General features: G+C 40.4%; 1 protein-coding gene across 2 annotated transcripts; it reads right to left on the reverse strand.

The window, feature by feature from the left end:
- Nucleotides 1-255: 255 nt before the first annotated feature.
- On the reverse strand, nucleotides 256-11,717 carry YPEL5 (yippee like 5). 2 transcript variants are annotated; one of them, XM_081265584.1, is made up of 3 exons: nucleotides 11,416-11,717; nucleotides 2,489-2,654; nucleotides 256-1,197 (listed from the first exon to the last, which is right to left on the reverse strand). In XM_081265584.1, the coding sequence occupies exons 2-3, from the start codon at nucleotides 2,627-2,629 to the stop codon at nucleotides 973-975; spliced, it is 366 nt and encodes a 121-aa protein (XP_081121710.1). In that variant the 5' UTR covers nucleotides 2,630-2,654; nucleotides 11,416-11,717; the 3' UTR covers nucleotides 256-972. The 2 variants fall into 2 exon arrangements, with proteins under 2 accessions (XP_081121710.1, XP_081121709.1); XM_081265583.1 differs by lacking the exon at nucleotides 11,416-11,717 and adding an exon at nucleotides 7,857-7,967.
- Between the last annotated feature and the right edge of the window lie 7,151 nt (nucleotides 11,718-18,868).

Consider the following 18,868-nt stretch of genomic DNA (forward strand, 5'->3'; position numbering starts at 1 on the left):
ATAAGCTGCTTCATTTCCCCCTCCTTTTAAAACAGATGCAGATTAAATGCTTTCTGTATGGATGCACATTGACATTCTGTTCAACTGTTTTCTAAATGCAATACTGTGGGTTTAAAACAGTATGCTTTCATTTACACAAATATCTTATAAGTAGTCCATTTAACTAAGAAATGAAACACTTAACCACTATGAAATTACTTATCAAATACTCTCTTCTTTTATAAGGTTTTTAAAAGCAACACAGGACCAAAAACATCCAACTATTACTTTATTTATATTACTATGCTTAAGTTACATGGAAAAAGACAACCAAGCAGTTCTGCCCCATTTCAGAAAAAGGTTCCAATCAACACCAGTTATGTGGTGACAAGTAACTAGGAATGGTGACATCTTTGGGTCGAGACTGACAAGGAAGAATGGGCTCTGGTGCTACGGTTCATCTCCAACAAGAATATGGCACACGGGCCAGCACAAGCCATGCTAACACTGAGCCTTTAGCGCTGGGCACAGATTCGGATCTCTTCTCTGAAGCTAGCAAATCAAGTGAAATAACTGGGTTTAAAAAAAAAAAGTTTTAAAATGAAGCCCAAATAAGTTTAAAAACCATGCTCTTGACATATTCGCCATTCAAAATTTACATAAAACACACTTTTTTTCACTCTAATAGCCCAGATTTTTTTCCTCACATAGCCTACCATTTAGCTGCAGAGACTCTTCTGCCTCAAGATGTAAACATAGGGAAAAAAAATTAACAGCAACTGCATAATATTCTCTCTACACACTGCTGTTGGATGGAAAATACAAAATTAAAAAAAGAAAAGAAAAGAAAAGAAAGGTTCCATCTTAGATTCTCACAACCTCTTGTTCCGCAGTTCATGAATCCGACTCTGATGCTAAGGTGACAGTGTATGTAAGTAGATTTTTGTTTTCAGTGAAGGAGACCTGGGAAAAGATGGATTTATCTCTTTTTCTTCAAGAGTTATCAGATGGTACGTGCTCCTCAAAGCCCTCACTTTCTCGAACTAGAGCACGTTCCAGGATCACACGGCCTTCCTTATAACGCTGGCTGTCTTCAGTAGCAAACTCATAGATCCATCCCAGTTTGCTATTGCAGTTTTTGCAGCTCACATCCCGAACCATGTGGCGGCCAGTGAGCATGACCCGATCTTGAACTTCACTGTACTGTAGGTTAACTACCTAAGAAACATGTGAAAACAAAATTGCAAAGGCATGTAAAGTTATTTGCCAAATAAGCATGCCACATATTATGATTGGTGCAATAACAACAATTTCAGAAAACAGAAGTTGTTATTTTAGTCAAACCTACAACTTCTCTAGTTTTAGAAGTTGCTGAGATAAGTGAATATATGGAAACTGCAGTATACTGAACATCTAATGCAATCATGCATTACTACACTAGCCCAAGTCATGCTCTTTATATATGTTAGTTATATTATTTCTGTGTCATAGTGAAGTAAGAGTCCTGGAATTAGAGCCATGAAATACAGGTTTGGATCTAATTGTTACCAATCACTATTCAATGAGTGCAAATTAAGATAATCAATGTAAAAGAAACTATTACACCAAGAACATGCCATCAAAGTTTGTCAAATGTGTTTCTGAAAATATATTTTATATACAAATGGGCTAGGACAGACCAAGCCTACTATAAAATCATAAACTGCAATTCAGTTTTCAAGTGAGTTCAAAGACAATGAACACAATGAAGTTGAGTTCTAAGATAGATGATTCTGCAGACCCAATAATACTTTTACACTTCACTTTTTTGTAAAGGAACATATAATAAACTATTTAACTCTGGTATTATAGCATTAAAACAGCAATAGACATATTTAAACAAACAAACAATGGGGCAATGTTGTATTCCATTAAAATTCAGGAAACAGGCAAACTTGCCTGCCACAGTATGTCAACACTGTGCTGTACTATGTTAACATTAACTGATCAAATCAGTAATCTCAGAAGCAGGCAGATTGGACAAATATTCGCAAATCAGGAAAAGCCTTTAATGTTCACAGGTCCATGTAACAAACCAAATCATACTCAGGAGGACTGGTGAGCATGAGTTGGAGCAAGAGGAGCTGGTTAGATGATCCTCTTACTGCCAAGCTACAACAGTTTAGCATGGCATGGACACATCAGTGATAGATGGGGGTGAAAGTAGGCATTTTGGCTCCTCCTTCCACAGTCTATGCAGAAGTCACTAACAAATTCTTATATTGGAGACTTTCTGAAGAAATGAAGACTATCCTTCTTATAATACATTCTTTAAACTTTCAAGGTTAAAAATCTTCTAGTAATGTCTCCCAGAGGTCCCATCAGAGACAAATCAATAAGCAATAATTACTATAGATTGCAGCTCTCATTGTGTATCTTCCTGGTATCTCTAAGCTCTGAGTGGGTATTCTGGTATTGCTGTCAGATATGTGCACTGGGTCCATTTAGGAACGAAACATTTTTCACCAACCTTGTTAAAAAGAAACGCTCTACCAGTGGCACCTGTGAACCGAGTGGAGATGAGTTCTGAGCGGTTAGTCAGGATTGTGTCACAGTTTGCACAAGAAAACAGACGGGTACCACCAATATGATCAAGGAAAATTCTGCCCATTTTGATAGCTGAAGTTCTAAAAAACCTAGGAACAAATGGAAAAGAATGAGAAATGCATTATAGTAAAACACGTTACTATTTGGGGGTATCACAGAGAATCATTTATATTCATGTAATTTCTGTGCTTGCTGTGTAAAATAGCTGACCCCGAACAAAAGGATCCAAAGTTCACACACTGAACAAATAAACAGGCATATTCCAAGCTTAGAACATTTCCAAAGCAGAGGGCTTTGGAAATACACTTGTTTAGGCAAGGCCAAGGAATGGCTGGTGTAAGGGGAAAAAAAGAACTAAGTGGGAATTTCAGAAAATGAATGCTTACAAAGCACTGACACAGAGATGAAAAAAAAGTTCAGCAAAGGTGTTGAGGATACATTCTGAACATGTGCAATCGGAGAAAAGACCTGTGGAGTATGTGTGGGATGACTGGGGAAGAGTAGGAAAAAGGGCAATTTAAAAACAAGAAGGGGAATCCAGTTTGAGAGCATAAGGTGAGTGGATCTGTGATCACTGGGTACATCTGTAACTATATAGGAGCGATGGCACCAACTTTATAGTTAGGTCTCTGTCCCAAGTCTAGGAACACTGCACTAAGTACTTATTTCAAAATTGTTACAACTTTGGCAGGCTGTTACCACCCCCACTTCACAGATTAGCCACAGCAAGTCTAAAAAGGTTATTAACTGGCCAAAGGTGACACAGTTGTTAAATACAAAAAAAAAAAAAAATCAGCTGGAGTGCCCTGCCCTACTCAAAGACAAACCTCTTTTTCCACTGCTCTCCTGGGCCTCCCCGCAAAATGGGTACCCACAATGGTTGAGGTCACACCTCAGAACAGAAAAGGTAAAAGGAGATAAGAGATGCTAAGAGATGCTTTTTTTCTTATTATTATATAACTTGCTTATCCTTAAGAAATCTTACATATTCAATACATCCCCAAAGTGCTGAAACTCTCAACAGATAAAACTTGAAACAAACCTCTGAAACTAGGAAAATCAAACATCAATATTTCAAAAGTTAAGGGAGTTAATTCTGAGTTTTAAATATTTAATAATATACATCTTTAAAAGGACACTCAGAGCTGATACAGCTGCCCCTATGGTGGGGAAAAAAATAGACTTTCTGGATTTTTAAGAAACCACTGTCATCTTAAGTTTTGGGAACATCATTATAAATTGAAAAAGCAAATTTCATTCCTTATTAGATCTATAAATTTCTGAACCACTAGGCAGTCCTATAATCAGAAGTGTCACTGTTATAAACAACATTATCACTTTCCTTAATCACTAGGATATGAAAATTTAATAAGGAATACAAATAGTGAATATAATTACTCCAAGCTTGGAACATTAAAAAAAAAAAACCCAGCTAGTCAAAGTAAAATCAGTATATTAACAAGAGTCACAAAAACAAATTTAAGCCGGGCATGGTGGTGCACGCCTGTAATCACAGCAGCTCAGGAGACTGAGGCAGGAGGATCTTGAGTTCAAAGCCAGCCTCAGCAACTTAGCAAGGCCCTAAGCAACTCAGCAAGACCTGTCTCTAAATAAAATATAAAAAGGGGATATGGTTCAATGGTTAAACATCATGGGTTCAATACATACAGACAGACACACACACACACACACACACACACACACACAGATTTAAGGTGTATATAATTTTCTGATTACACTTCTGCAAAAGGAGCAACAAAAAGTAATAATACTCATTGCCTATCTTTATAGCCTTTCAAGATTCTAGCATTACTTTTTCAGGATACTTAAGAACATAATATTTGTTAAGTCAGAGCCCTGTAGGATGAACTCATTCAGTAGCCCAGGAATCCAGCAGTGAACAAAATAGACATATTTTATTTGGGCCACTCCAGTTTTTATTCTTCATTTAAAAAAAAATGGTGTCCTGATATTTAAGATTTAGGAAAAGAGCCTGTACTTACGGTTCTTTTCAAACATGGAGAGATCTAGCAACATAGGGTGTCCACACAGTTATCTCCTCTAGCATCCCCGACTATACTAGAGCAACATGCCCCTTCAGTTATCCCCTGCTGCTCATTCTCCATTCTGCTTTACACAGTTCACCTTTTTCGTCCTTGTACCAACATTTGATTTTTGACTCTCAATATAAAAGGAGCATTCAACAAACCTGTGAGCTGACTTTGGTCATGTTTCTTAACTGATCATTAAAAGAAAGGAACCAAAAGCAAGGTTTTGAGGCTCAACTGTGATAGTATAGTTCTTACATTCTACAGTATTTGTGCAGTTACTTAGCCTCCAGTTTCTGGGACTTGAGATTTTAAAGCTAATTTTCCTTCACACTTTTAATAACATTCATATTGTAACTTATCTCAACCATAATGCAGTACTAACTATAACTTTCTGGACTGACTATGGGAGATAAGATTTTTGTGGGAAAATAAATGTCTTGAACTTCAAAAGAATTCTCTCTATACCTTCTACCTACACCATTCTATCTTTGGCTCAAAATTATAATACAGCTGTGACCAGCTGGTACTGGGGATAAATAGACTTAATATGCCTTGTTTTCTCTGCTTTAGTCTATTTTTACTGAATTCAATTATATATGATTCATTACCAAGGCCAAAAATATCTGGGCAGAACCTTATGTTACACTATTCCTAGTTGTGGTTGCTTGCCATTTATAGAATACTATATATGTATTTAAAACTGTAAAATGTAATTTTTATTTGCCCCCTCAAAAAAAAAAAAAAAAAAGCTAGAATGCCATGGAATCCAGCAGAAGCAAGAAAAACATGCCTTGCACCAAAGGTCTTTAGGAAGTAGAAGAGTCTCTGCATGGTCATTAGGTTCCAGGTGGTAGGCCTTAGCCTTGCCGGGTTACAAATCAACCAGTAATGACTCATTAATCAAACTCTCAAGAAGCTGACATCAATTAGAATTCCACTGCTATATCTGAATGTTTGTTCCCTGTAAAATCTGTATGTTGAAATCTAAGCACCAATGTGATGGAATTTGAGGATGTTTAGGTCATGAAGGCAGAACCCTTGTGAATGGTGTTAGCAGCCTTATAAAGAGGTCCAGGAAAACTGCCTTGTCCCTTCCCACCATGTGAGGACTTGGCTAGAAGTTACCAGAAATCAACTAGGCAACAGGCCACCACCAGACACCAAATCTGCTGGTCCCTTGATCCTGGACTTCCACTTCCCAGGCTCCAGAATTGTAAGAAATTTCGTTATTGGGTAAGTCACCTAGTTTGTGGTATTTGGTTTCAGCAGCCTGAACAGACTAAGGAGTAGGGTCATTAAAAAGTTAACATTCAACACTTGAATCAGGCTTCTCTGGGCCTGGATGATATACTGAACTCTGCTATAAATCTAATCAATTATTTGATATCTCCACTGTACAGGGCATGGCACTTGGTATGTTACAAGCCACAATTAATTCTGACATTTCTTAAAGTTTATACTTATTTCCCTACTTTTACAGATAAAGGAAAAAACTCAAAATTGACATTACTTCTGAAAACACTTTTGGATTTCCTCCTTTCCCCTCATAACTGTCTTCATTTAAACTCTGATCCTATCTAGATAAAATTTCAAGGTCAAGTGTTTAACATACATTCACAGGTGCTACTACATTCATGCTGAACTAGTGCTACTAAATAAAGTCAGAGGCATGTGCTTCAGTCACCCTTTTCTCAAAGCTCAGAGACCACTCCCCATAAACTTTGAAACTTTTTCTGATGGGATAGGATATTGGGCTGGGGATGTAGCTCAGCAACAGATTATCTGCCTAACATGCAAGAGGCCCTGGGTTTGATCACTAGCCCCACAAAAAAGCACAGGCGCGCGCGTGCACACACACACACACACACACACACACACAAAACCCCAAACTCCTGTATCAAGAAATATTATATCCAAAAAAATCTTACTATAAGCATACAATTTAATGATCTTTAGTAAATTTATAAAGTTGTGTGACAACACCACAAACTGCCCTTCAAATATTTCCATCATCTCCATAAAATTCCTACAAACCAGTCTATAGCTAATTCCTGACACCACCACCCCCACACTAGCAACCACTGACCTGCTTCCTGTGGTTATTTTTACATCTAAAATATTTCCCAGGTATGCTAATCACTTGCCTTAACTTAGTGGAATCTCAAATCTCTTCAGCCACAGTTCTAAAACATATCAAAAAGTGCCTGCTGCTAAGCACAGTAGTGCACCTATAATCCCAGTAACTCAGGAGGCTGAAGCAGGAGGATCACAAATTGGGGCCAGCCTCAGTAACTTAGCAATACCCTGCCTCAAAAACTAAAAAGGGCTGGGGATGTGGCTCAGTGGTAAAGTGCTCATGGGTTTCATCTTCAGTACAAAACAGATGACCAATGTCCTCTGTTGAATCTGAAGCACCTTACGGGGTCTCACAGTAATACAAGTGCTCACTCTGCTACCTATCAGTGTTGAACTTCCAGGTTTATGGAAACCTTCCCCAGATAATTTAGGTAAGGTCTCTTTGGTACTCATTTTTCAAAGTTCCAGGTTATAAAAATCCTAAAATGGCTGAAATAAGAAAAGTTCCAAACTTAATGTTTAACTGGAGGCTTCTTATTAGTCTAAAATTACCTGAACCAGGGGCCAGGATGAAATTCATAGACCAGATTTCGATAATGAACTTCCAATTTATTAAATCAGAAGATCCTGGTGAAACAATCACATTTTAGGATCTCTGCCTTTTAAAATACTTGGGTTGTGGCTCAGTGGCAGAGCGCTCACCTAGCACGTTCGAGGTGCTGTGTTTGATTCTCAGCACCACATAAAAATAAACAAATAAAGGTATTGTGTCCAATTACAACTAAAAATATTAAAAAGATAATTTTTTTAAAATTACAGAATCTGAAGGAGAGAAAAAAAGATTTTTATCTTTTAGGAATCCATGAAAAACAAAGCCTCTGGAAATACATTAAAAATTGAATATGATGGATTACATAATTTCCTAATCTGTTTCCAGATCAATAAAGCAATTTTCTAAAAAAAAAATCCATGGTATCTTTTCTATCTACACTAGCAAATGAAGGATAATGTCTTATTTTTAGTCTGGCTCATTGCTAAGTATTCTTTAAAAGCAGGGGTCAGTAAACTAAGGCTTGTGGGACAAACCCATTAACAGCCCACAGACTAAAAATTAAATGGGTGAAAAAGAAACATTGAGAGTATTTTGTGACACATGAACATTACCTGAAATTCGAATATTAGCTGAGCATGGTGGTGGACACCTGTAAGAGGCTGGGGCAGGAGGATCACAAGTTCTAAACCAGCCTCAGCAACTTATCAAGACTCTGCCTCAAAAAAAAAAAAAAAAAAAAAAAAAAAAAAAGGTTTGGGGATGTGGTTCAGTGGTAAAGTGCCTTTGGGTTCAATCCCTGGTATCAAAAACAAAAACAAAAGAAAACATCAGTAGTCATAATTAAACTTTTTTGGAATAAAGCAACACCCATTTGTTTATACTTGGCTACCTTTTCACTACAATGACAGTCTGAGTAGCTGCTACATAAACTTGCAGATTTGAAAATTCAAAATATTCACTAGCTCACTCCTTAGAGAAACAAGTTTGCCCTGCTTAAAAATACACTGATAGTGAAAAAGCTTTTCATTTGAGGCAGCAGTCTTTTCTCAGAAAATCGGAAACTTGGCTAGCAGTCGGGTTTTAAAGATCAACAGGAAAATCTGACAAGATCATTTTAATCCCACTCCTCTTTTCTTCCTGGACTTCTAGCTAAAATCCTTAATTTTTATAACCAGTTCAGCTAGTTGCAGATCAACTACATAAAGATTACACAAATAAATAATGTATACCCAGCTGTTGCTACTTCTCTTTCTACCCCTAGGGACTTATTATAGCCTAGGTAGGTACTTGAACTCTGAAATCAGACTCCCTGGGTTCATCTCAGCTCTCCTTAATAGTTTGTCAATCCTGGGCAAATTACCCTCTGCTACCTCATCTATAAAATGAAGATAACAATATCCATCTTTGAGTGACTGAATTAAATAGAAATACCATATCATAAGAACAGTGACTGGCACACAGTGAATGCTAAATAAAGGTCAGTAAAACTGGATCACCTTCTACAACATATCCCATTCCAACTTCCCACTATCACAGATGAGGAAAGCAAGGCTTATAAAAAATATGAAACAGTAATAATTAAGTAGCTTCACCTTCTATTAATTACAGCAATGATAATAGAAATTACCAGCAGGAGGAAAGCTAGAAACATTCTGAAGCATCTCAAATTCTTAGTGTCACAATTCTAGGTCTTAAAATAGGTAACAGCTCTCCCTATAATTAATAATCCAGTTTCATTTCAACACTGGCAAGTGGAATTAGCCAAAGAGGACACTATTTCCCAGCTCTTAAAATATCAGGGAGAACAATAGGTATCTATTTGCATCTCATAGGACTTTCTAATGGAAAAACACCCAGTTCACAGACCTTTCCTTAGTAAAGGAATTAACCCCTGGGACATTTCCAAGGAATACACACTCCACCAAACATCACTATTGGACAGGCCAGAGGGGATTTTCTAAGGTATCAGGAGAGACAAAGGCAACTAGAATACTCTGCAGCAGGGAACCTCAGAAGGAGCCTAGTACAGAAAGGGTTAAAGAAATATGGTCTTCCATTCCTCTTTTGCAATTATTCTGATAAAATGGAATCATGAGGAAGTGTGTTTTATATCTAGTTTCAGTCTCCTCTTTAAAACAAGGAATAAAACCCAAAGAACTTCTAACAGTGCTGGGGTAATTACTATAGTAAACACTTAATCCTACTTCAATTCCACCATTTTCATACTGACTTGTAATTAAATTCTATTGAAAAGTTACATGTGAAAATAGTTCAAAACCATAAAATCAGTTTTCTAGTTTTTGTACAAAATATTTATCAAGACAAGATTTCAGTGACACAAAAAAGCCGTGTTATCCTCTTGCAAATACTGGATCAGTTTACTTTGCTGTGTCAAATGATGTCCTGCTTGTGGGACCAGGTCTTCATTTGACAGTAATTACTAAGCATGTTTTTGTTTTTCCCTCCTAAAATTGCTTTTTATTGGGGGGAAGCGATTGTTTTGTTAAGCAATTTCCAAGTTTACTATATTTCTAAAATACTGACTGCTTAATCATCTTTAGAAAATAAGACCAGTCATATAACTCAGCAAGTCATGAGTCAGCAAACAATCTGAGTCGGTAATCTCCCCCAAAACCTCCTGGCAAGGCAAATTCATGATCTCTCATTTGTTGAGATGCAATACAAAAAGCTTCTAATTGATTGGACCGGAGTATAATTTAACTGTCTGGTTTCCTGATTCAGGTGTCAAATATAGCACATTCATATCAAGGTTTATTTTCTACATTACACAAAGGATTATCAGGGAAATTAATATGGATTTACATAGCTACTAACTATAAAACCTAAAAAGATTTTATGGCCACAAACATCTTATGAATATATTCAGACCTATCTTCATATTTCACAGACTGTTTTTTGGAGGGTAGAATCAAGCTTAATTTTTTTTTTCCAACAGAATTTTTGGCCTTATTTCCTTTTACTTTTTACTGTTACTAAACCTGCTTCTTTCTTCCTTCTACTTAAGTAGGGAACAGAAAAGAGTCTCACTATGTTGCCCAATCTGTTTCGAAACCTGTAGGTTTAAGTAACCCCCTTGCCTCAGTCTATCAAGTGGCTGGGACTACAGGATTATGCCACTGCACCAGGCTGAACTTTGCAGGGAAAAGTTAATATTAATCCCAATTTACTTAATTTCCTTGTATAAATAATTGAGATTTCATCTTATTCCTTTCCTAAGGATAAGATGGTTACAGAGATAAAAATCTTTTAAGTCTGTATTTGATGTAAGGAGGTGTTTAAAAAAAAAAAAAGATACAGTTCTTTCAAAAGAGTGTACATTCTACCTAGTATTCCTAGTAGCCCAAAGCTTACATACCCAGAAAGGTAACAGGGATATATGGAAAATATTTTGTGTGCCAAATTTCATAGTTCTGCTTTGATGCTAGCTATAAATGTTCCAAGTCTGTTTTCACTCCAAGAGCATCTGCCCAGTTGCAACTCAAAGCCTCTTCATTTTCTAGGTCTAATCATCAACACCAATCTACTTCAGAATGCTGCTTTACTTCCTTATTTCCTCTTTCTCATTTCTCACAGCTCCATTTTGAACTCTCATAATATACCCATTTCACACTTTACTAATATTTAACTCTGTATCGTTACTCAATTTCATTTGTCTGACTTTTTGGTAAATTGCAGGCTTGTGTCAAGACCAAATTCTTTGTAATTTCCTTCTTACCTAATCCAGTACAACTATGCAATGAACTTTCAGGAAAAAAAAATCCACCAAAGCATTTCACATCTGGTACAAGTATGTATCCTGGAAATACTGCATGTCTTTTGTTTCCTCTTTGTTGGAATGCAGCTGCAACCCTTTATATGTTGCTATGAAAATGCATATATCCATTACCCCAGTTACTTCACCAGTAAGTCTATTAACTTTCCCAAAACACAAGGTTAACCCGAGGTTACTTCAGGTTTTCCATCTATCAAAAAGACCTGGAATAAAAATCCTCGAATTACCAATGGGGCTCTGTAAACAGAAAAAGTTTAAAAATAAATGAGCTGTATACCTTCCCGGACTCTCCCTTGAAAGGATTAGTAGGTGTCAGGATTAAATAGATCTTTGTAGAATTTTAGTTTCCCACTCCCGCAGGTGTTAATACTACCTACCCGCGCAGGGGTGAAGAAAAAGGGGGGTGCAGAATGACGCCTATCCTCCCACCAGCGAGAGGCAGGAAGGCTGCTGACCCCGAGACACTACTCCGGGTGGGCTCCGCCGACTGCAGCTGAAGACCTGTCGGGCCCCCACCGCCAGCCGGCCCAGCTGATCGCGGCCACGTGATACCGCCAACCAATCCCGAGGCGCAGGGCGGCGAGCGCGGCGGCAGCGGGGCCTCCTCCGGCACAACAAACACAGGCCGAACAGCTGGGCGGGCGCGGGCTCCCGGGGCCTGCAGCACCGGCAGGCTGCCCAGCAGTCACCCCACGCCCAGGGACCTGCAGGACAGGGGGGTAGAGGAGGCGGGCGTGGGGCGCTCACGCCGCGGGGCACAAAACAGGCGCCAACCCCGCCCGACGTGGGCAAAGCCCCACGGGCCGAGTGAAGGGCGCTTCCCGGGCCAGGACGCTCCGCGGCGTCACCATGGTCGGGACAACTCAGCGCTGAGCTCAGCCTCCACGTCGGGCGGGGTGGGAGGCGGCCTGGAACGCAGGCCCACAGGGCCGACCCCGGCACGGAGCCCGGGCGCGCCCCCGACGCTGCGGCGGGCACGGCGGCCCGGTGGGGGCGGGGCGGCCGAGGCGGTGGCGGGCGGAGTGGGGGTGTAGTCGCGGGACACACCATCCTTGGAGGGCGCGGGGAGTCTGGTGGTGCGTGCGGGCCCCTGAGGCGGACTCGTGGAGGGCGCGGCGTTAGGCTCCCACGGCCAGGGCGAACGGGGGTGCGGGCGAGCGGAGGGGTCGCGGCTGATATAGTCTAGCCGGTCGCCCAGCTGCGCGGCGGGGGCGGGCCGATGGAGGCGGAGGCGCCTGGGCCTCACAAAGAGGAACGGTTCGGCCCGCCCCGCCCCGCAGCCCATCGCCGAGGCCCTCCTTGAGGGGTCGGGGGTGGCAGCACCGGGACCCCGGGACGAGTACGGCGAGAAAGAGGCACTTCCTGCCTCGGCCCCCGCCCCAGGGCCGTTCTCCGAGGGTTTCAAAGCCTCCAGGCTTGGAGGGACTCTTCAGGCCCCAAGCTCAGTCCCCTCCGCAGCACTCACCCTGAGCGGCGGTGAGATCCGCGCTGCCAGCGGCTCTTCGCTCTTCAGCTGGGACGAAGCCCCTCAGCCAACCGAGTCTCCAGGTTTAGGCAGGCCTTGGCCCCGCCTCTCCCTGGTTGGGCCTCAGCGTCAATCACCCGGTGTAACTCCGCCCCCCCTGCGGCTAGCTCTCCCGGTTGGCCTAGAACGCCCTTCATTTCTAGGCCCCGCCCCTCCCCCTGGTACCCAGCCCCTTCCGCTGGGCCCCGCCCATTCACCAACTCACCCTCCCCCACTCCAGCTCCTCTTCACTTGATGGCCCACCCCTCCCAGAAGCCGCAGATCGAGGGCTGGATCACTGCAGATCGCCCCGCCCCTGGTCCAACGACTCGGACTCGTACAGCCAATCAAAGAGGTTAGCCCTGCCCCCTCTCTCTAAGTGGCCAATGTGGTGAGACTGAGGATCCACCCCTCTCCCAGCTGAGAGCACACAACACAGCATCCACGTGAGTCAGCTTCTTAAAGGAGTCGGCTCAGCCTTTCTATTTGCGGCAGCTGGGACTCATCACGCGTCATCAGCTTCACCAGGTGGCGGCTGAGGCCTAGCTTCCTGATGCCCAATGAGGTCCAGTGTTGGCAAATGAAAACAACGGGCTGTTTTCTAGATGAAGCAGGTACTAGGTGACTACAATCCCTTGTGTTATTCATTTCTTTAAGGCCACTTCCTCTTCGTACCACCTTTAAAGAGGGATATGTTCTACTTACAACTCCACATCCTTTGATCTGAGCATATAGGAACTCCTGGAAACATCTATGGAAAAGGGGGTTTTTAACTTTACTACAACTCCCTGAGTTTTCTCTTGGTAATGGAAGAGAGTCTCAAAAAGTTGAGCAAATTCAGTCATCTACTAGATTTTCTACTTCATGAGCCTGAGATTTGTTTGTTGAGAAGGGTAGCTGTTCCCTAAAACTTCAGTGCTTAAGATGGAAAGTTTTGCTTCCCAACCGAATTTCCCAGGTAATTACATATTTGTTGGCTGACTTTGAGAGTAATGCAAACATTTTTGGTGATGCCTTTTTCTGAAAAAATGTACAGACCAGCATTTGAGGTTGATTTGCAAGGTGTTAAAGTTCTTGGTGAGATAAAGATTCTGAAGCAAATTCTAGCACTTGACTCCTAGTCAACCCCCAAATCCACCAGTATTTTCGTTCAGTTCTGACAAAATATATTTGAAGATCAAAGACAAAAACTAGTTATTGTTGGATAAGTGAGTTTTCCAAGAGAAAAAGCAGTTTTAAATGTATTTTAGGGTTTTATTTTTTCCTCATTACTCCTTTGTTTTTATTTTGCTTTAATTATAAAAATAACACTTTTTCCCAGGAAGTGCATACTGCATCATTTCATGTCCTCTGCTAACAACTTTATGTATATCCTCCTATTCTCCCCAGAATGAATGTGCTTGAGAGCATATTGTGTTTATTCTTATTTAATTTTTTTCTTATTATGGCCATCCTTTCATGTCATATGTACCTTTTGTCTACATATTAACCCTTGTCTCTCTACAGTTTTCATAGATAACAACATCTAAAATACATATTTTTACTAATGTACATATACCTTCAATCTCATACTATTAAAAATACTGCTGTAATAAACACTCCTGTTCATTGGTAAAATATTCAACTATTTCTGAATATAATCATTTGAAAAGGAAATATAGTGCCTAAACCCACAGGAAAGAGTACTTTAAGCACCAGGTAAAATAATGGTTCAATTTTTATTTATTATTTATTGGATACATATAAAATACTTTCTGCTCTAAGTGTTTTAAAATTATAAACTCGTTTAAGTTTGACAACTTTATGATGTAAGTACTGTTGCCATCCCATTTTATAGTTGGGTTAACTGAGGCACAGTGATTACTTAACTTGTCCAAGGTCACCCAAGTAGAGTTACTGAGTACAGTATTTGTAAACTTGGAAGAAGGTGAAGAAAATCATATTTTAGAAAGTTTAATCTAGATGATAGTGATGTGCAGAGGTATAGTCCAAGTGTGAGGTAAGAAGGGTGGATAGGAATGGAACTGAAGGGACCAGTTTAACAAGGATGGCTGCAAAGGACTGAAGATAGAATTTTCAAAGATAAACCAGGGGTTTTATTGTAATGATTGGTTGGGTGATGGTTTCCTATTGCTAGATCCAAGGAGTTTGGAAATGTTGATTAGGGGTGAAAAATGATGGGCCTTAGCTGATGGCAGTACATCCACTGGAAATAAAATGTACAATTAAAGGTAATGTAACAGCTGGGTGTGGTGGCACAAGCCTGTAATCCCAGTGGCTAGAGAGGCTAAGGCAGGAGGATCACAAGTTCAAAGCCAGCCTCAGCAAAAATAGAGGTGCTAAGAAACTCAGCTAGACTCTGTCTCTAAATAAAATACAAAATAGGACTGGGAGGCTGGGGTTGTGGCTCAGAGGTAGAGCGCTTGCTTACCATGCGTGAGATACTGGGTTTGATCCTCAGCACCACATAAAAATAAAATAAAGATATTGTGGCCACCTATAACTGAAAAATAAGTATTTTAACAAAAAAAGAAAATTGGACTAGGGATGTTGTTCAGTAATCAAGAACCGCCCTCCCACAAAAAAAAAAAAAAAAAAAAGGTAATGTAAGAAATAAAGAGGCTTGAAAAATTCCTATTAGGCTTTTGGGTAAAATCATTTTATACCTGTAAAGTATAAAACATTGATATTTTATTGAAATTTTATAATACTAAGACTTTCCCACCAAGAACATGGTGCCTTTCTCCATTATTCAAAGGTTTTTCTTAAATATCTTTTGGAAAAAAATCTCAAGGTATACCTGCTTTTCTCTAGATTGTTAATGTCATTTTTAGGATTATGTTGCAGTACTGTATGTTTTCTGAGGATGTTATGGGCTAAAATGTGACAATCCCCCCCCAAATTCATTTGTTGAAATCATGACTTGGAACCTCAGAATGTGACTATTTGGAGGTAGGCCCTTTAAAAGATGACAAAGTTAAAATGAAGCCATTAGGGTGGACCCTAATTCAGTCGAACAGATATCCTGATACAAGGTTAGGATGTGCAGAACCCTGAAGGCCCTGTGAAGATACACCCAAAGGCAAGCCAAGGAGAGAGGCCTCAGGAGAAACCAACCCTGCTGACACCTTGATCTTGGACTTCTAGCCTCCAGAATTGTGACCAAATAAATTTCTGTTTAAGCCATGCAATCTGTAGTATTTTGTTGTGGCATCCCTAGCAAATTATAACATAAGGGGTCGCTGTAAATAGGAACGTCTCATATATAATAACTCCTACTTGTTATTTGTTTTGCAGGAAAGGTAATAATTTTGCAGTTTATTTTTCTGGAAAGAAAAACTTCCTTATCTGCAAATTATCTTAAGTTTGCTGCCTACTTTCTAGTCATTTTGCCATTTCTTTTAAAATCCTTTTTCACATGTCTTGACTACATGGGTAAATATTTCTATCAAACAAATTCTAGGAATTTGTAATTTTTCTCTTTTTTGAAAAAATAATGAGTGTGCAACTTTGTCATTTCTTACATTTTAGTACCTACTGATTCAACCATGTCCCCCCACCACATTCTGTTTTTCATAGGCTGTACCATAATAACTCATTTCCAACATTAAACAGCTTTGCATTCTGGGGTAAAAGCTCCTTCATCATTGGCATGTGCTGACTGACATTCTTTGAGTGCAAAAATCAGAAATAAAGCTATCTTTATCTATCTATCCATCCATCCATCCATCCATCCATCCATCTATTCCTTCATCCTTTATTTTGCTTACTGAGGGTATTTCTTATGTGAAATTGCCTGCTATGACCCCACTAGACAACTCCATTTAATAATTGCAGACTCCCGGGTGTCTTTCTGATGGTGCTTCTTCGCTCTGCTTTACCTTCCTTTCTTTGAAGGACTCTCAACAGGTGCTGATCCTGTAGAGGTGAGATCACCTTTCACATATGAGCAGCCCTCAGCCTCCCCTTGCTTCCTCACACTTCCCATAGCCTAGTCAATTCTTGTCCCTCAAACTCTGGAACACTAGGACAGCCACTCCCATCTGCTTCTTTCCCTGCAAATAGTCAAGCCTCATCATTTGGGGTCTCATTGTTAGGTAGTGAGTCAGCAATGACTGGGTGAGCAGGGAAAGGACAGTGAGGGTGAATGAAAATAGTAGGGAGCCTTACCTGCCAGGCAAGCCCCTGAAGGGTGGGGATCTGGTATGTCAAAACTTCCCCAGCCATAATTACATCCCCTTAAGAAAAACTATTGTTTCAAGATCAGGTCATATCCTAGTTCAGGGGGCCTAGACCCTCCCTTATCCCTGAAACTATATCACAATTCCCAATTACAGTGGCAACAAAAACATAAAGATCCTCACAAAGAAAGCTTGCTGAGGACTATTCAGAGGGTAACAAACTGATTAAAAGGGCAGGAAATCGAGGCAGAAACAAGGGGATTCCCTTTCCTTAATTCCTGCTCTCTTGCATAGTTCCTGTCTTGTCAATCAAAAGTCAAGAGGTGGACCTGGGTAGCAATCTCTGGAAACTTTCCTGGGACTCCCCAATAAAACTGGAGGGCAAGAGTGGTATGTGGTCTTTCTCCTCTCTGAGAGGACCCACTCTCTCCCTTGAGAATGTCCCCTTTTCCCATCACTTCCAGTAAACTTGTTGCCGAAGTTCAGTCCTTGTCCCGGATGCCAATATAATAATGAAGACACAGTTTTGAGAAAAAGGAAAAAGGTTTATTGCTTTGCTAGTAAAGGAGAAACACAGGGGACTCCTGTCCCAAAGGATGTGAGAGTGTCCATTAGCAGGAACAGGGGACTTTTAAAGAGGTGATTCAAAGGCTACATTCCATGTGTTCTCTGTCTGGAGTTGTGATTCAGTTGTTAATTTGGGAGTTAGTAATTTCTGAGATCTTCTGGTACCATCCCTAAAGTCTGGGTTACTTAGTTTCTATGGTGGGTATGTATTCAAGGATAGATAAATATATCTGGGATGGGGAAGACAGGTAATCCTGTTTCCCCTGAGATAAGGGAGGGGGAGAGATTAGGGAGGGCAGGGAGAGAGGAAGAGAAACATGTTTATTTTAAAAATAAGTTAAAGTAGCAGAGTAGCTAGGGCTACATTCAAAGCATAAGTGAACCACTGTTACAAAACAACAGAAGTTAGAATCAAACTGGTAAGAGGTTCCTGGGGTAAAAACTGGGGTATTGAATGTGAAATTAGATCATCTGTATATATGATCTGTCAAAACTATAACAACTTGGTTTAAAAATTTCATTTGGCTTTATTTTTGATTCTAGAATCAGGCAACACTTTATCCCATGAAACAGAATAAAGTGTTCCAATGAACCAAACAGAGGAGGTTGATTTTATTCACTGAAAAGGATTGAAGAAAGCAGAAACAAACAGAAAGCAGATTGGTCATTTTAAAGTTATTTTCCTTGTAAGGCAGGGGAAAGGAGGTAGAACATGGGTAAATCACTGATGAGTTAACATTAGGTCACTTTAGGTTATCTTTTTTTTGTGTAAAGATTAAGGCAGAGGGAACTTCAGGAGTCATTTGAAACTGTCCTGTTTGGGGCTGTTACATATTAACCCTAATTTCTGGAGACGTTCAAATAAATTAATTTCAGGTTGGTGATGTAGAACTTTAATGTTAGTTACCCCATTTTTCAGGGGGCAGGGGTGCACCGGGGATTGAACTCAGGGGCACTCAACCCTTTTGGGTATTTTATTTAGAGGCAGAGTCTCACTGAGTTGCTTAGCGCCTCACTTTTGCTGAGGCTGGCTTTGAACTTGCCAAGCTCCTGCCTCAGCCTCCTGAGCCTCTGTGATTACAGGCGTGCACCACCAAACCCAGCGAGTTACCACATTTTTATTTTTAGCTGGTTCAGTTGGAGACTAGTGTGGAAGCTTAGTCCAAAACAATAGCCACATGTAATTTTTATTTAACAGGTCCAAACAAAACAGACACGATAAATGCTTGCAGCCAATGAAGGAATCAAGGTCGGGGTGGAGGAGATTATGGTTCATGAACAGAAAGAGGGAAGTGACAGTCCTAGTTCTAAGGAAATGTTTGTTGTTTGTCCTTGCTGTGGAGAGATGTAGGTTCCTTTCATGATAGACCAGGTTTCAAGATCGAGAGTGTTCTCAGTATCTGTAGGGCTTTGGAAAAGGAGAGAGGTTATCATCTAAGACCAATGGGGGAGCCAAGAAAATAGGTGACAAGGGAAGAAATGTTGAGACAGGGATTTGGGGTAGTTCATTTTCATTGGTTTTCATGGTGTTACAGGGCAAAGGCTTGCTTTGAAGCTGATACCTCAGCCATGGAAATC

Source organism: Spermophilus citellus, assembly GCF_964194105.1.
Source record: "Spermophilus citellus genome assembly, chromosome: 13".
Classification (NCBI taxonomy): domain Eukaryota; kingdom Metazoa; phylum Chordata; class Mammalia; order Rodentia; family Sciuridae; genus Spermophilus; species Spermophilus citellus.

Bases quoted from the DNA above. Each gene is read 5' to 3' on its own strand.
- YPEL5 (XM_081265584.1), bottom strand. From the start codon at position 2,629: ATGGGCAGAATTTTCCTTGATCATATTGGTGGTACCCGTCTGTTTTCT. The intron at 1,198-2,488 runs GTTGGTGAAAAA...CATGTTTCTTAG, and splicing joins GAGCGTTTCTTTTTAACAAG to GTAGTTAACCTACAGTACAG.